This window comes from Oryzias latipes, chromosome 23 (genome assembly GCF_053564925.1).
Source record: "Oryzias latipes strain Hd-rR chromosome 23, Olatipes_Hd-rR_3.1".
NCBI classification, from domain to species: domain Eukaryota; kingdom Metazoa; phylum Chordata; class Actinopteri; order Beloniformes; family Adrianichthyidae; genus Oryzias; species Oryzias latipes.
This window is the reverse complement of record NC_136259.1, coordinates 23,248,039-23,265,813: the sequence shown is the minus strand read 5'-3', so window position 1 is coordinate 23,265,813 and position 17,775 is coordinate 23,248,039. Positions and strand designations below refer to the sequence as shown.

At 44.9% G+C, this 17,775-nt stretch overlaps 2 protein-coding genes across 2 annotated transcripts in view; one reads left to right on the top strand and one right to left on the bottom strand.

Moving 5' to 3' along the window:
- Positions 1–12,482, top strand: part of lamb1b (laminin, beta 1b) — a 27,441-nt gene extending 14,959 nt beyond the window's left edge. Inside the window, exons 13-33 of the mRNA XM_004083275.5 lie at positions 355–490; positions 558–716; positions 1,567–1,700; positions 1,771–1,891; positions 1,982–2,168; positions 3,516–3,659; positions 3,742–3,973; positions 4,059–4,222; positions 4,306–4,530; positions 4,603–4,820; positions 5,606–5,702; positions 7,825–8,194; positions 8,262–8,446; positions 10,066–10,307; positions 10,378–10,578; positions 10,643–10,787; positions 10,866–11,073; positions 11,146–11,287; positions 11,362–11,538; positions 11,616–11,775; positions 12,078–12,482. Coding sequence (XP_004083323.1) covers positions 355–490; positions 558–716; positions 1,567–1,700; positions 1,771–1,891; positions 1,982–2,168; positions 3,516–3,659; positions 3,742–3,973; positions 4,059–4,222; positions 4,306–4,530; positions 4,603–4,820; positions 5,606–5,702; positions 7,825–8,194; positions 8,262–8,446; positions 10,066–10,307; positions 10,378–10,578; positions 10,643–10,787; positions 10,866–11,073; positions 11,146–11,287; positions 11,362–11,538; positions 11,616–11,775; positions 12,078–12,214 — 3,784 coding nt within the window. The 3' untranslated portion in view covers positions 12,215–12,482. The remainder of the gene's footprint in view (positions 1–354; positions 491–557; positions 717–1,566; positions 1,701–1,770; positions 1,892–1,981; positions 2,169–3,515; positions 3,660–3,741; positions 3,974–4,058; positions 4,223–4,305; positions 4,531–4,602; positions 4,821–5,605; positions 5,703–7,824; positions 8,195–8,261; positions 8,447–10,065; positions 10,308–10,377; positions 10,579–10,642; positions 10,788–10,865; positions 11,074–11,145; positions 11,288–11,361; positions 11,539–11,615; positions 11,776–12,077) is intronic.
- On the bottom strand, positions 12,437–17,775 carry eri1 (exoribonuclease 1). Its single transcript, XM_004083218.5, has 7 exons — positions 17,383–17,775; positions 15,478–15,659; positions 15,179–15,395; positions 15,013–15,096; positions 14,826–14,935; positions 14,634–14,748; positions 12,437–13,399 (listed from the first exon to the last, which is right to left on the bottom strand). Exons 1-7 carry the CDS (start codon positions 17,458–17,460, stop codon positions 13,157–13,159), a joined length of 1,029 nt encoding a protein of 342 aa, XP_004083266.1. The 5' UTR covers positions 17,461–17,775; the 3' UTR covers positions 12,437–13,156.

The window sequence follows — 17,775 nt, the reverse complement described above, 5'->3', positions numbered from 1 at the left end:
AAGGCCTCCAAGTATAATTGCTATTATGATTAAGAGATAGTCCTTTTCAGGTATGATATCTCTGTAAGGCAGTCAGTTTTGCAAATGTTTTTGAGGTTTTGTGTCTCTTAAAAAGAGGGCTTGTAGAGCGCCACCTTGCCTATGTTTGTTAAGTTAAGTATAGATGGGCTGAATCTACAGAAAGGAAATTAGTAGAGTCAGTGACTATTGATTGCTCATTCTCTCTGCCTTGATTGATGTAAAATACTACATGGAACAGGTACATGTGCAACACAAAAAAATAAAAGTTTCAGCTTGCCTGTATGTTAAATTGAACATAGTCACCATCGTCTCTCCTGTCTTGTGCCTCCTCAGCTGTGACCCCGACTCTGGACAGTGTGTGTGCAGGGAGCACATGTTTGGACGCCGCTGCGACCAGGTCGAGTCTGGTTTTTACTTCATCGATCTAGATCATTACACTTACGAAGCAGAAGATGCCAAGCATGGACCTGTGAGTATTTGTTGTACCATACTGTTCTCAGATATAGAGGACCTTTTATTGTGAAAGTTTCTTTTAGGGTGTGGCAGTGGTACCAAGGCCTTATCCTCTAAACCGAAGCCCTACATGGACTGGGATGGGCTTTGTTAATGTGCCAGAAGGAGCTTATCTAGAGTTCAATGTCAACAACATCCCAGAATCCATGGACTACGACATCCTTATCCGCTACGAGCCACAGGTACAGATAGCTCAGAGAAATACACCTTACCAAGTGCATCAATATCTTTTTTGTGTTGCAAAGTGACAAAATGTACATGTTATTGCACAATTTACCCAAGTTTTAAAGTTATTCTAACATTGGCTAAGGTTTAAGAAATAAGAGTTGAACTTGACATACCAACTCTGAAATCTCATAAGATTTTAGGGAAACAAACAGTTGGTTATCATCTGCATAAAGGAATAGATGTTGCAGAATCACCATTCAATGTCCAGTGTTACAAAGTTTTTACCCAAGTAATTAGACTAATTACTTCATTTACAGAAGAAGATAAATACTGGAAGTCCTATTATGGTAGTTTAATGTACCTAGTTGACGATGTGACCACTGTGAATAGTTCCCTTGAATTGGTCAAGAGTTGGTACTTATTTTGAGCTTATTTTGGGCTAGCACTGAAACCAGCCTCGAGAAAAAGAGAGAAAAAACTGGGGAGCCACTTGTCCTAACGTTAAAGTCCCATTAGTTGTCACACACTTGGGTGTATGAAATATGTTGTCCACATTTGACCCATCCCCTGGACCATTTGGTGGTTATCCAACCTCTCCAATCCAGCCCCCCTTAATGCTGAATGTCAAGTGGGGAGGCTTCTGGTCGCCTTTTTAGTCTTAGGTATGACTAAACCGAGGATTTGAACCCACAAAGTAACAGTCTCCAGGCAAATACTCGTCTTTGCTGTACTCACTGTATTTCAGTACAAGGCCTTTTTTTAAATTCAATTCTACAGTTGGTTTGATAATTTTTCGACTGACAAGGAGATTGTTTTAGAGGTTAGCAAGCACACCTCAGTAACAACGTGCTCATGTGCCGACAGCTTCCACAGCAGTGGGAGCAGCTCGTCCTCCGGGTGGAGCGTCCTGTTTTCAATCCCCCAAACCGCTCTGGTCACTGCACCAACTCTATCCAGAGCGGAGACGAGCAATCCATCTCCTTGTCACCTGGATCCAGGTACACTTGATGGTTTCTGTGTGAACCAAAACCCACACTGTGAGACCTCACCCTATCTGCTGCGTTCCAGACATGTGCTGCTGGTGAGGCCTGTGTGCTTTGAGAAGGGCCTGAACTACACCATCCGCCTCACACTGCCGCTGTACTCGACGAACAGCCACGTCCAAAATCCATACACACTCATTGACTCTGTATGTTAGACTTATTAGAGCTCAGTCTATGTGTTTGTGTACAAACTAAACAATCTGTCAAGTTGATGAATTTTGTTCCGTCTTTTCTAGCTGGTGCTAATGCCTCGAGTCAGGGAGCTTGAAATGTTTCATGGAACAAAGGGCGAAGCAGAGTGGGATACTTTCCAGAGGTACCGATGTCTGGAGAGCAGCAGGAACGTCATTAAAAGCCCCATGACCGACATCTGTAAAGATTACATCTTTAGTGTTTCTGCTTTGCTGCACAAAGGAGCCATGGGTACGTGAGACTGTACAAACGCTGTCCAATTGGTTGTTACGAATAAAGTACAGTGCAAGTTTCCAGTACTTTGCTTTTCCTGTAACCCTTGTGCTATTTTAGATGACCCCACCCTTACATTGACATGTTTTCCCTACCATGACAAAGGTGGCTAAAGGTGGAAAGATTTCATGTAATCCATGCACACCATTGAAGATCACAAATCATTGAAGAAAAAAGATTCAGAGCACTGTCTAGTGGGTCTAAGTGACCCAACTCCCAATGTTAAAGTGCTCAGGACAGCACAAGGGTTAAAAAAACATCTATTAACTCTTAGTAGTCTCTGCACTCACCGGTGGGTTGCCCAATTACATTAATCATTTACAAAGATGTAGAAATGACGCAAAGCTGCAATTAGTAAAGTTTTCATTCAAAATGTGAAGGATTCCAAACAGTTGGTTTAACCATAACAAGAGCTAAGGTACATTATTGTTATATTCCTTAGAATCAATCCTTGGAAGTTTTTAAATAGCTTTGGGGATATTCGTCCTGTTTTTTAAGTCATTTTTCGTATTGCTTAGACCTTGGGTCCGCTTTGGAGTAGAAGGGTAGCAAATTGACCTAGAGTATGATCGAAAAATCGCAGTTTTGGTTCCTGCCCTGATGTGTTAAAGTGTCCTTGGGCAAGACAGTGAATCCAACATTGCTCCTGGTGGTTATTGACAGGGCAGAACACAGGACTGGCCTCAGATGCAGAGTTTTAGATTGTTTTAATTACTGAGACTTGATAATCTTGGCTTGGCTTTGTCAAGGAGGAAACAAGACTATCAGGCACAGGACACAGGGAAACTCTGGCTATAAATACATGAGGAGGGGAAGCACAGGTGGAAACGCTCAGGGATGATGAGGCAGGCTCAGCTGTGGGGAAACAGACAAGGGAAGGGAGAGGAAGGACTGAAACGAGAGGCGAGTTAAACCTTCAAAATAAAACAGGAAGTTAAACACGAGACAACACCAGAGACTGACAGGAACTTGACGAGACATGACAGTTATAAGTTGGCGCCAGTGTTCAGTAACTGAGCCACCATGAGTGTGTGTGAATGGGTGAGTGCACGGGTCAAAGGTAGTAAAGTGCTACACAAGTGTACAACATTTAAAAGAGAATTTGCCACTTTTTAATAAACCAGAGTATCATCAGCATAATGTCAGAAACTATCCTTACAATAACAGCAGCAAATCTTTTGTTTTCCAGCCAATCCTAAATAATTTCACAATTTTTTGTGATTTTGAAGTACTTTGTTGATTTCAAAAGATTTTTTAAAAAAAACTTTAATTTTAATTTATGTTGGCTTCCTCCCCGTCTCCCAGCATGCCAGTGTGATCCTCAGGGTTCCCTCAGCAGTGTATGCGAGTCTAGTGGGGGTCAGTGCCGGTGCCGGCCTAACGTAGTTGGCAGAAACTGTGACCACTGCGCTCCGGGGACCTTCTTGTTCAGTCCCGCTGGCTGCAGGCGTGAGTGTGTGCCAAGACAGCACATTCAGGTCTGAGGCTCTGACTTAAAACAAAAATTTCTTCCGCCTCTCCCCCCCCACAGCTTGCAACTGCGACCCCCTGGGCTCCGTCAGAGCTTTCTGCCACGAGTTGACCGGGCAGTGCGAATGTGTCCGAGGAGCCACTGGACGCCAGTGTTCCCAGTGTCTGCCCGGCTTCTGGGGCTTCCCTCAGTGCCGAATGTGCCAGTGTAATGGCCACAGCGACTACTGCCACCCCAACACCGGGGAGTGCCAGGGCTGCCGAGACTTCACCACTGGACACCACTGTGAGAGGTAAGGGAGTGGGGGGGGCGATGATTCCGTATTTGTTGAGCTATACTACCTCTCCTTCTTCACGGACTGTGGCTTTTGCTTCCAGATGCATGAACGGTTACCATGGTAACCCTGAGCTGGGTTCAGGTGAGCACTGCCGCCCCTGCATGTGTCCGGATGGGCCGCGCAGTGGCAGGCAGTTCTCAGACAGCTGCTACCTCCTGGCCGACTCAGACCATCTGGTGTGTGTGTGCAGCAGCGGGTACAAAGGTGTGGGATTCGTGCGAGCGACTCTTCATCCTGGCCTCTTTTCTTAAAGATAGATGACAGATGAACGTGTTTGTCGTGTCCAGGCAGCCGCTGTGACGAGTGCGCTCCTGGTTACTATGGAAACCCTCTGGTTCCTGGGGGCCGCTGCATGGCCTGTCAGTGCAACAACAACATCGACATGCACGACCCCAAGTCCTGCGACTCCCGAACGGGCGCCTGCCTCAAATGCCTCTACCACACTGAGGGCCACGCCTGCCAGCACTGCAAACCGGGTTACTATGGCAACGCTGCCACACAGAGCTGCACAAGTGAGTACTGGGACCCTAATATGTCCTGATTGGGACCATAGCTGACCTGGGGTGTGTGCTTCCTCTATCCAGAGTGCATGTGTTCGCCCTTTGGAACGGAACAGGAGGCGTGTTCCTCCGCCGAGGGCTGCCAGTGTGACCGGCGCAGCGGCCAGTGCCCCTGCCAGCCCAATGTGGTGGGTCAAAACTGCGACCACTGTGCCCCAGACACATGGGGCATCAGCAGCGGAAAGGGCTGCCAGCGCTGTGACTGCGACCCCGTCCACTCTGTGGGGTCTTCTTGTGACGAGGTGGGTCCTAGTTAAGCTACGTTCGCACTAAACGCGATTCGTGTGGCAGAGACGTCATGTCTCAATATTAATTCACTGTGCAGATGCAATCAGAGGTCCTGCGGCGCGTTTTGATCATCAAGCGCATTTCAGGTGTCGAGTTCCAATTTTTCCAGAGTTCAAATGTCTAAATCAAATAATCAGTTTGACTCATTACCATTGAAATGTGAAACATGCCATCTAAAGGCTACTTGCTAAATCGACCTGGCTCTCGTTATTTTTTGTTTTGAAACCTGCTTCAAACAGGAAGTGGAAGTGTCTGCAAAGAAAACGATAGCAAGGATTTCCTGAAGCCGGCTTTCAACGCAACTGGACATCTTACTCCCGTTTTTACACAAACAATCCCAACGACTTATAAAAAGTAAAAATGAGAAACTGTTCAAGTACTTGTCTATCTGCTGTGCTGGTTTTTGCGCCATTGTTTGGGGAATAGCTGGGAGATTTTCCCAAACAGCAGTGCTGTAAACCATCCCAGAAGCCTTTGTTTGTAAAATCCTTTTGATATATGGACTCTGTCTGTTTGGAAGTAAAGCTCTGCTTTACATCACTCCCATGTGCTTCATGTAAAGCAGCTGAGTAAAGGCTTTCCTGGCTGCCGTCCAGGAAAGAAGAGGAAGGAAGAATCAGAGAAACAACCAAGCGCCGAAAAGGCCACAAACTTCCATTGTGTCTGTGCTGAAATTTCCGCTCACTGCACAATGGGTGCATGATACGTTGTCGGACTGACCTGGATTGTGTTGTTATAGGTCACGGGACAGTGCGTTTGCAAGCCAGGCTTCGGTGGGAGGACATGTCGGGAGTGCAAAGAGCTTTTCTGGGGGGATCCTAAGGTCAAATGTCACGGTACGACTTCTTATTTACCAGAATCACTCAAGCAATCAATGAAACAGCTCTACCCAAATACTTCTTCAACTGTCTACATAAATCTACACTGAATAATGTGACAATTACACACCTCTGTGTTAAAAAATGAAGCTCAGTTTTTCCAGAAATTGACAAAGAAATGAAGTTTCATTTTGGAAACTTATGTTTTAAAGTGCCATGTCTTCATTTTTACTTTATTTATAGTTTTTGAGGCATTTTGGAGAAATTGTACTTTATTTAAAACATTTGTTGAGTGAGATGCACAACTGAAAAGCAGGAGGTCAATGAAAGCTACACACGAACAAAAATATTGTTTTTAACATGATCTTTGGGCATTTTTCTGATGATGGAGGACATCTATAAAGACAATTAAGTTAAAAACTACATTTTTGAGTATTTATATTCAAATTGGAGCCGGGGCAGACGAAAAAAATATTGTTGGTAAAAGATCGTATATGTGATGTAAAAAATACTCAGTCCCGCCCACAACCCACAACTGAATTTTAGCTGCTCAAGTCCTGCCACTCTGTAAAAACTATGTCCTAGAAAATGTCACAGGTTTTTGGATTTTGGCTGAAAACAATATAATCATAATTAATAATAATAATAATAAAATCTAAGTGAGACATTTTATGAACTCTAAAATCACTTTCAGTTTCCTGATTGTTATCTTTTCAGTTGATGTTAGTTCCCTGAATTCTGATCCTGTTATTATAGTTTCCTGGGATCTTGTGTGTAGAGCCTCTCTGGCCACACCTTTTTATATTTGCTCCCAATGAGTCAGACTTTCTTGTTTTTCTAAAGATACAACAGTTTTCCAAGCCTCTGAAGGATTTTCTTTTTTTTAAGAATATTTTTTTGTTTAATTAGAAGCAACATTTGTGGTTTCTGAACCCCCCCATCCCACAAGTTGTTTTGACAGCGAACAGACTGCTGCAGAGAAATGCGCCTCACAGTAGCCGGATGTCCCTCACAGATGAAGAGTTGGCAAAATAAAAGAGCAGGGAGGGGACATGAGAATGACCTCCTAATACCACAGTCATTACAACCAGATGTCCTCCAAACATCCCTGTTTCTGTCATGGAGCGTCACCCAGAGGGTCCCGGTGCTCCTAAGTCCCTCCAGCTGTTCCTTCTCCAGCTGTTGGAGCTCCACATGTGTTAACGGGGATTCTGCAGCCAGTGAGAACTGAGTGGGAGACATTCTTGTTATCAGCTTTTAGGTTTCTTTTGGGCAGATTTATATGACTCTTGGATTCTTGTCTTATTAGCTGCTCTCAGTTTCCAACTGGACATCTTTACGGCTCACATGAGTGCAGCGTTACTGTCGGAGGAAGCTCCCAGCATTCCTTCTGCCTGACTCATGATCTCCTCTTTGCGCCGATGGAGAAAAGGAAGTGGGGTTGTTTGTTTTCTTTTGGTGCTGTGACCCAAACTCGAGGGGAACCTTCAGGATCACATTCAATGTCTGAGATTCTTTACTCAAGCTATAAAACTTTCAAATAAACGCAGAATGATCATCTTTTGATTTATTTTCAAAGCGTTCCCAGGGAACTTTTAAATTATGATTATGGAGTTTTTAGCCAAAATGTGTGTTTTTCTAGGACATAGTTTCTGCAGAGCTGCAGTAGTTTATTAGAAATCCACCTCTGAGTTGTGGGCGGGACTGTCGGTGTAGAGCAAGCCTGCCCTCACTCCCCATCATCCCTTTGATTACAATCTCTCCCGCTAGCTTAGAGCCCCTAAAGACCCCAAAAATTATATTTTCATTGGAGAGTCTTTAAGGATAGAGGGAAGTATCTGTACCAAGGTTACGAAATATGGATCCCTGTACATTACCGCTTTTAATATCAACTACTCTAATGAAGTTTTAATAACTCATTTATAAAGGAGAAAATAAAATTGCATGCGTCATTTGGTTATTAGGCAACACCCCAAAAGCCACAGGGAATAACAATATCTGTAACTTATTGTGTATTATTTTGTTCTTTAACCCTTGTGCTATCTTGTGGGGTCCAGATGACCCCACTCCCAACGTTAACGTTGGGAGTGGGGTCATCTGTCGTTCAGTTAAAGTCTTAAATCTACTTCCCGCTTCTCAGCTTGTGACTGCGACCCCCGTGGGATCTCTAGCGGCCAGTGTCACCGCGCCACGGGACACTGCGCCTGCCTGGAGAGCGCGTCCGGCCCACGCTGCGACACGTGCGCCAGGGGCCACTGGGGAGAGTTCCCAGCCTGCGAGCCCTGCCACCGCTGCTTTCCCGTGTGGGACACTGTGGTTTCGGAGCTGGCCAATCAAACGCGGCGCCTCCAAGCCCAAGTGACTGAGCTCCACGCCATCAGGGTCACGGCGCCATACAAGGATCTGATCAGCAGCCTGGAGAGCAACGCCAAGGCGGTCCGAGAAATCCTGGAGAACAAAACGGCTTCAGCGAAGATGGAGAAGATCGCAGAGGATTCCCATCAGATCATGTATGTTTGAAACAGACGCGGAGGAGGTTTGGGTGGACAAACGTTCATCTCTTGTGTTTCTTCTCAGTGGACTGATGTCCTATCTAAGTGGTGTGATGAATTCCACCGAGGAGACGTTGACTTTTCTCCAAGGCGACGCAAACATGACAGAAGCGAACCTGGACGCCCTGACCGCCGAGGCCGACCAGTTGGATGCAAACGTCCAGGAACTGAGACGGCTGGTACACAACATCAAGAACGCCAACATCCAAGGTGAGAAAAAGGGACAAAATATCCTGTAGATCAGTGTTTTTCAACCAGTGTGCCGCGGCCCACTAGTGCGCCGTGGGAGATGGTCAAGTGTGCCGTGGGAAATTGTCCTCATTAACTGATCTAAAAACATTTCCCATCTCCAGGATTTCAGCTCTGTGTTCATCCAAACAGGCCCTGATAAAACACTGAGAAGTTAGGAATATGAAAGATAGTAAAATACTTTTTTCTATGTGTTTATTTGATTCTGTTATAGACATTTTGATAAGAATGACGGTACCGCGATTTAGCCGCTAAAGCTCGTCTTTAGTGGTGTGGCTTTCTACAGAATCCGGTGTCAGACCGTAGAACAAGTGAACCAAACAATGAAGCTCAGAGACGCGAGTCTGTCTGCGGTCGGTGGATTTTTCCACTACATCTCCCATGATGCATTGGGCTAAAGTGACAGCGCAAGTCTTAGCGCACAATGAGTCCCTCCTCTTAACGTCTTAAAACAACGAACACAAACAGTTTTTGAATCTTTTAACTTAACTTTTATTACATCTTTTAGAAAAAACAACTGCAGCTTCCAGCTTTTTCTGCCACAATTATCACAAAAATGCATGTGAGATTGTAGAGGGACTGTAGATCAATACAGACTATGAGCTTTTCCTTTTTTTTCTTCTTTTTTTTTAATTTTTGGATGCTGGTGTGCCGTGGGATTTCTGTCAAGGTTAAAGTGTGCCGTGGCTCAAAAAAGGTTGAAAAACACTGCTGTAGATGACAGGAAAGCGTCGCAGGCTATATAACTGCGTCACTGCTGAAGTGTGAAAACAGTTACTTTTCAGAAATAAAATACAAATCTTGTTGAAGTTTAAAAAATGAAAAGTAGCTGAAAAAAGCTCACAAAAAGATGTGTATGATAGATGAATAGAAAAACAGCGTTGGTCCTTGAGCAAGACCCTTTGTGCTATTGCCTGACTATGTAGCCACAAGCCCCCTGTGCCGGTCCCCAGCCTGGATAAAGTACTAGGTTGTGACAGAAGGGGCAACTGGTCTAAAGATCTGCCAAAGCACCTGTGCGCTGCTGCGACCCATGAAGGGACATGCTGTCCATGCCATGTTAACAGTCACTTCAATCACCGTTCTTCCTCGTTCTGAAGGTCGGTTTGAGCGGCAGCAGATCGTCTGGACCACATCTACATGCTGAGCTTCTGCCATGTGATTGGCTAATTCAAAATTTGCTTTAACAAGCGGTTAGCTGGTAATAAAATGGCCAGCCAGTTACATTACGATCTATTGTGCACAAAGTAGATTATGTAATATACAGTCTATAAACGTTACCATCTACATTTAACACTGAATAATTATTTTAGATATAGATTTTTCTAGGCTTAAACATCTCATGTCTTCTTTTAAAATTTCTTCAATTCTTTCATATAAGGATATTTTTGATATAATCTTCAATTAATATTGAATCAACGTTTATATATTGGATTTTTTATATAGATATTTTTTACTATGACAAAAGTTTGATCATATTGGAAGTCAAAACATTTTTGGTATCTCCTTTGGAAAAGTGGTTTCTCCCATCATTTCCTTCTCTTTGCTGGGAAATCTGAACTCATGAAAAATCCTTCCAGGCGCGATGAGCACCATCTCTGCTGCACACCTGGAGTCGACCGTGGCGGAGCGCCGCTCCACAGCCTCCACCAGCGGCCCCGGAAGCCCACTGCAGGAGTCCGCTGCACTACGGAAGACCGCGGGGGACAAACTTAGCAGAAGCCAGAGAGACTTTGACCGGAAAAACCAGAGACACACTCAGAAGCTGGAGAAACTGTCCAAAGAGCTGGAGAAGCTAAACCTGACTCACCTCAGTGAAAAGGTCAAGAATGTTCTTCTTTCTTGTTGGGGAACACCTCCAGGTTTGTTCTGATGTTTTGGTGTTGGTGTAGACGTGCGGTGGTGCGGGTGAAGATGCGGGATGCCCGCCCTGCGGCGGGTTGGGCTGCAGCGGGGATGACGGACAGCCTCGCTGTGGAGGAGAAGGGTGCGGCGGCCTCCTCTCCGCCTCTCAAACCGCTTTGACGTCAGCCGAGAGGCTGGACCAGCAGATCCGAGCAGCTATGCGGGAGGTGGACGAGCTCTCCAGGATGGTAGGTGGACACCGCCTCCCTCAGGTGGACCTGGATCCGTATTTCAGGAGCTGCTTGTGTTTAGGTGTGGGAAGCCAACATCCGTGCGAAAGAAGCCAAGGAGAGGGCGGTGGAGGCGCAGCAGAACTCCAACCGCAGCAAAGAGAGGGTGGAGAGGAGCAACCAGCAGCTGCGCGGCCTGATCACAGAGATCCGAGACCTGCTCAGCAGTGAGTGCATCACAGGCGCTTCGGCCACGGGTTTCACAGCGGCCTCCTACAGAAAAATCCACGCTTCTGTTGATGCAGACGACAAAGCAGACGTGTCCGTGATCGAGGCGGTCGCCAACGAGGTGTTGGCTCTGGAGATGCCGGCCTCCGCAGAGAAGCTGCAAGAACTGACGAGGGAGATCCGGGAGAAGGTCGGCACTCTGACCAGCGTGGAGACCATCCTCCGTCAGAGCGCGGAGGACATCCGGGCTGCTGAGTCGCTCCTGAGGCGGGCCAAAGAGGCCAGGTGACACCTCAGCTGGCAGGTAACACCGAGCTGTCGTGTAAAGAACGCGTGAAAACCGTGTCTGTCCATCAGTGCCAAGGCTTCAGACATGAAGGAGGAAGCCCAGGTGGTGAAGGGCGCTCTGGAGGAGACTGAGCGCGCTCAGAACACTGCAATGGACGCCATCCTGCTGGCCCAGAACAACACCAGAGGCACCATGGACCTGCTGAACACGGCGAGTGGCGCATGAGCTTTCGGGACGTTTTTACAGCATGGCGAACAGGAAGCTGACGTCTGCACCGCCAACAGGTGGAGCAGGAGACCGCCGCCTCCGAGCTGCGGCTCAGCAACACCACCCGCCGCCTGGTGCAGCTGGAGAGGGAGGTGGGCCGGCTCAGGCAGAACGGCCTCCGGATGAACCAGCTGGTGGACAGGGCCGAGCAGGACAGCCATCAGGCCAAGCAGGAGGCGGAGCTTGCAGAGAAGGTCAGATGTTCTCTCTGTGGACTTTTACAACAGCGTTCCAGGATAACAACACACTGCGGATTTTTCCGTGTTTACAGGAGTTCGAAGATGACGTGAGAGACGGATTTGAGGAGGCGCAGGAACAGGTGGAGGATCAAGGGGCAGCGCTGCTGGAGGCCAGGAGGAGGGCGGATGAGCTGCAGCGGGAAGCTGGAGAGCTGCTGGAGCAGAGCAGCAACAAGCTGCAGAGGCTGGGAGGTGAGCACTCCCACCTCCTTACATACGGTTTCCAATTCCAATAGTTATTCTGTCACTTAAAGATGAATTTGTTTATTTATTGGTCCTTTTTACAAAAAAAAAAAAAATTTATTGTTCCCAAATTGTGTAAAAAAACAAAACTAAAACAGATCTGTTTTAAAAAATAGTTTGACTTTTGCTCAAGAGACAATTAGACATTTTTGTGTGTGAAATATTTCACTTTTTTTTTTGTTTTTTTAAGTATTTTTTTAACCTTTCAACCAAAAAGAGAAGAAAAACCTGATAAGTCTTCTGGTGTTCAGAGTTGGAAAGATCCTACGAGGACAACCAGCGCATCCTGGAGGAGAAAGCTGCAGAGCTGGAACAGATGGAGCGGACGGCTCGCCGCATCCTGGAGGAAATCAGCCACAAGGTGACGCTGTACAGCACCTGCCTGTGAGGAGGCGCCCTGCCGCCGCCGCCGCCACTCCTGTGGATTCAAACACCGAATTCAACAGGGATTCCAGCTTTCAACAGAAACGAGTTTCAAATCCCCCAAAAGAAGCTGATGTGACCCTTATACATTTACAAACAATTTTATGACTGATGTGTATTTAATGTTTCAAAGTATAGAATTTATCAGTGATGTTAATGTTTCACGAGAAAAGAAGTCACTGAAGCATTTGGACTGAAAGTAGATTTATTTTAAATAAACATTTTTGCCACAATCCATTTTTTTACACTTGAATTAAAAACAATTGATCAACTTTAAACAGGAAAAAAAAAGGAAATTCTGTTTTTTATTTAAGTCACTGAACGCACCACCGTAGGTCGCATCAAGTTTGTTTGCTGCTTTAAACTGTGACATTTCCAAAAGAGCGGCGGCAAATCGAGTCATGAAGATGAGGTGGGAAGACTTGACCGAATTTAGGCTGCAACTCAAAAAAGCATAAAATGGAAGCAGAAAATTCCATCTTTGACCCATTTATGAAGCAGTTAAGCTGGAAAACGTGTTTTAAAGATGGTGCAAGAACACTTAAGGGCTCCACAATCCCTGTTTCTCCTACTGCCTCATTTATGAAGCTCTGTTTTTACATCTGAGATCCAAATCTGTCCGATTTTTTCCGTTTTCTTATCAACTTGAAGGTGGGTAGAGAGCAGCAGCGTCCTTGTGCTCATGTGAGAACGGTAAATTGACATGTTTGCGTGAAGCAGTGTTTTTACCGACTTTCACTGAGCTTTCTAGACAGAAGATGCAGCTCAATCAGGCAGGAGGACGCCGTTAAACCTCATAAGGTGAGGCAGGAAACCTGCTCCATCTGAAGCCCAGAGAACGCGGCGCTTTGGGCTCCTGCTAGAATGCTCTTCTCTGCTGCGGATCGACCTTAAGGCCGCCGTGGTTCTAGTTTCTGCTGCCAGGGGTGTGAGGCGGGGGAGCTCCTTCCACCGGCGCCGAGCTGGGAACCGCCAGCAGCTGGCCGGCGTGCATGCGCTCGTTCACGCGCAGCTGGCATCCGTCCTGCAGCATGCGAACGGCGATCCTGGCGATGTTGCGGGAGTCGTCCAGGCCGCAGTGAGGGCGGCCCTCGTACTTCATCCCCAGCTTCTCCAGCATGGTGCTCAGCTTTGTCTGTGAGCGCGGCAGCTGCAGCAGACAAAAAAAACAACCAGTGTCAGAATAAAACGCTTTGCTGTCAAAGATAACCATCCATTTGAATAAAGACAAACTTTGAAATCCAATTTAAGCTCAATTTGCCTTATATATGTCCTCCATTATCAGAAAAATGCCACAAAACATGTTAAAAACTCCATTTTCAGAGTGGGTCTTTAAGAAGGAAGCAGATGCAGGTCAGACCAAGACAAGTGTCTAGACGTGCATCAACAGTGAGTCACACACAGATGGGAGGAGATAAGCTGCTAGTTCTCCAAAATAACAGATATTAAATTAGAGAGCCAATATCATGATAAATCAACTTTTTGAGCTTTCAAGTGTATTATAATGTGGATTCCTCACAAAAAACAACCCCAAAGCGATTTGTTGATCCATTTACGCATTTCTAAGTATTCCTCTGAAAACCTGCATTCTGAGCACCAGCCCCTCCAAATCCATGAAAACAAACAGGATCTCACACTGTGACATCACAAAGTGAAGAACCGCCCCTTCCAGGAAGTGTCTGGGCTGCCAGGACCGCCCCCATGCTAACAACCTTCTCTGTAAAGAAAGTGAATGATATCCACAGTATGCACATCCATCTGCGCAAAAGTTTGGACCATGCTTGTTTTCGTGGACGAAACGCAGACACGCTGCTGAGGCCGACTCTAGGATGACGTCATGAAATGGGCGGCACCCACAAGGAGCGAAAGGCGGAGCCTCAGAGATCGAGTCTTCTTACTTCTGGGTTGGAAAATGAGCTCTCAAAAAGAACTCATATTTCATTAAAAAAAAAAATTGTTCTTTAGTTTGCCAAAGGAAATATTTAGCATCTATATGATTACTTTAAACTTTGGAACACTGATGAGGGATTTTTTTCCATGAAATATGAGTTATTTTCGCAGCTCATTTTCCAACCCAGAAGTAAGGGGCCTTTCAGAGTAAAAGCTTGAAAAATTCCTTAAATGTAATATATATTTTTTTATTTTTTGAGTCTTTTTTTAAAGATATTTAGGGCCATTTTTTTTATATTTCTTTTTTGATTTTTCAAGATAATTTTCTTCGTTTTCATGAAACAGACAAACATCTTGAACGTTTTTCAATAAAAAAGTTCACATTTTCTCAAAAAACACCAGATTTGGATTTCTGAAGTGAATGCATGAGCCCTCCATAGAATTAGCACCCTTTCATCACTGAAATGTAAAGACGGTTTTCATACACTCTGTACCTTGTAAAAGTTGCCGTATGATTTCCTGATGTTTATCCATTTCTTGGCAAACTGAGGATATCGGATCCGGCTCACCCGACACTGGATGTTGAGGAACTTGCTCATGTCCCACGACCTGCAGGAGAAGTCTCACATCACAAAAGGGAAACAAACGGCAGAAATGCTGCAGCAGCTGCGCCGGCGTCGACGCACCCGTCCGTCAGAATGGCGTATTTGTGCTTTGTTCCCAGGTCTCTCTCCTGAAGCCATTTCACGACTCGCTGAAGGACTTGTGGGAACGGGTCCGCTTCGTCCACCATTTCCTACAGACGATCAACAAGCAGCTGCAGTCAACCGGTCAGAGGGAGGCAGACTCAAAAAAATGGAGATGGTTTCTAACCTGAGTGATTCCCGTTAGCGTGACGCAAAAGTCAGAAAGTTTAGGGTTTAACTCCGGTTTCACGTACGACTGAAACGTGTCCACCTGCACACGGAATAGAACCAGGAGTCAGAAAATCTCTGGAAAAATAAGAAATAAATCAACTTAAGGTGAAGACGGCGCTTACGATCTGTAGGGTGTGAGTGTTGATGAGAACCAAGGGGAACTCGATGATTTCATGGAGGAAGTCTGAGGGATTATCCTCCTCACATGTGGCCTCAAAGTCCACCACGCAGATGTAGTCGTAGTAGGTGTCAGTGGGACCTCCCTCTGCTGCAGACTGCATCAGCTTCTGCTTCCTGTAGTGGCTCTTCAGCCTCTTCTTCATCACGTCCTTCACACCTCTTCACATGAATAGAAACAACCTTACGCTTACATTTTTGCTGCAGTTTGGGACTAAAACGGATCAAATCTGCAATTCTCCACCTGGTGTCGAGCTTCAGCTCAGACAGTTTGACCTGCAGCTCCCTCTTGGACATGCGGTTGATGTGTCCGTTTGCCAAAGCGATCTCTTTGTAGACCGGATGGCTGAAGTCACTGTTGGGCTGTGAGGGCGACACTGGAGGATCAGACTCGCCGTCGGGACCTTTTCTGCTGCTGGGTTTCTCCTAAGAGGGAAACGTCAAATAATGATGTTCACAAAAAAAAATACAATAGCAATATTATTTAATCATTTCCACATAGCATAGTGTGTTTGTCTTGTGACGATTAAGTCCCATCAGTTGTCCCACTCCTGGATGTGAGGAAGTTGTCCTCTGCATTTGAATGAGCTGCAGTCAACAGCTGCACTTCATTTGATGGATCAAGGAGTTTTGATGGTGAGCCTAGTTCTCATATACAGTGGATTTGAACCTTCATAGTTGCAGCAAAGGCACGACCACTAGGCCACTAGGAAGCATAGCTTTTACTTTTAAAGTATTGAATTTCATTGAAAATCTCTACCCATTTTAAGCCTATCCAGAATCGGGTCCTGGGGGCAGCTCAGCCTTCAGCTGGGAGACGATGTCCCTTCATAGCGATTCCTAAAACCGCTTGTTTCTAGAATATAATCCTACTGGCAAGGACCCAAAGCTCCTGACCATAGGGGAGTGTAGAACATACACTGACAAAACCCCAATAATAAACAAAGATTGTGAGATTGTAAAACCTCTACGTAGGGCCGACTAGAATTTTAAAACTAAACTCTTCATGCACCACTTCAGCTGAACTTTGCCCACTATGTATGTTGTTTCTGAAAATAAAATTAAATGCTATAAGCAGGAGGCCCCAAATGTTTTTGTCATAAACCTTCAGCTTAACTTAACACCACGACTGTAGCAACTTTAAGGCTTGAGCGGACGTAGCTCAAGTTCGTAACAAGTCAAAGTAAACACAAAACTCCATGGCCAACAGAGATCTTGTGTTTATTCTTCAGCATAAAAAGGTGTGGCGGGTAAAATTCTTGTGTTAATCGAGTATTCCGGTAATAAGTTAGACACATTATTTATTATTTCAAATCACGTTGATCTCATTTTTGCGTTGGGCGGTGAAGTTCATTCATGTTTGACAATCATGCTCAGCTGGAAGAGGAATATTCCGCTCATATCATTTACAAATAAAAACAGAAAAATTTAATCAATTATAAGAACTTGTGTCCTGTTATATTGGTGAGTTTAAACCACTTTTCACATCAAGTGGACTCTTTGAAATGCGGTGTGTCGCGTTGTCATGGTTACGGCTACAGCGCCCACACCGACCTTGCTCTGCTCTGGCTTTTTCCTAGTTACGTCTGTCAAAATAACTTCATGAAGCAACTCTTTTTAAGTAGTGTTTTGATTCTTTACTGCACAACAGTGTCACAAATTTTAGTCAAAATACTTCAAAATCCGGCTTTTCACAGCAATGATTAAACAAACCACTACTTAAACCCTGCAGGTGAACAGGTGCACTAAATCAAATTCTCCCTCTGATCATGTGACGTTGCAACAACAATGGCGGCTATATTTACTTAAAGCAGGGAAAACAGCTTCAAATTTGTGTTCTTCTCATTTTATTAATTTGTTTAAAACATGTTAAAAATTAGAGGTTGATTCACCTTTTATGAATGTTTATTTGTCTGCAATTGATATCATGACACACTAGTTGTTGTAGTGATAGTTTATACGTGGATGTTAGGAACTGAACATTTACTTTTAAATAAATAAATGTACAAGTATGACATTTTAATCTTACCATAAGTATTTTTTAATCTGACACTGTGGCAGAAATACTAAAATATTAACTTAAGTGATTTATTTTGGTTTGTGTCTGACAGTCAACAAAGCGCTTCTGCTCAGTCAGTGAGTCACCGACCTTCTCGTCCTCCTTCGCGTTCGACATCTTCTGCACGTTGAGGGCTTTGGTGTGAATGTTCTCCTTGTGTTCCTCCATTTGAGAAAAATGAATTTATCTAAAATAACAAAACATCAAAAAGGATGACAATCGTGAAAAAAAAAAATCAGGGGGATATCTTAGCCGGGGACGCTAACATTAGCTAACGGGTCGAGTCAAACAGCACCAATTTAAAACCCGTTTTGACGTCCAAGGGAACTTATTTAAATCACAAAGTTTTTTTAAACACTGTTTATTGTAAATAAGCAGAGCAGAATTCTCTAATTTTAAAGCTACAAGACAAACTCAGTTTAAAATCTCCGCCGCAATACTGAACTTCTTCTTCGACACACACAACAAGCAGTTATGACCACT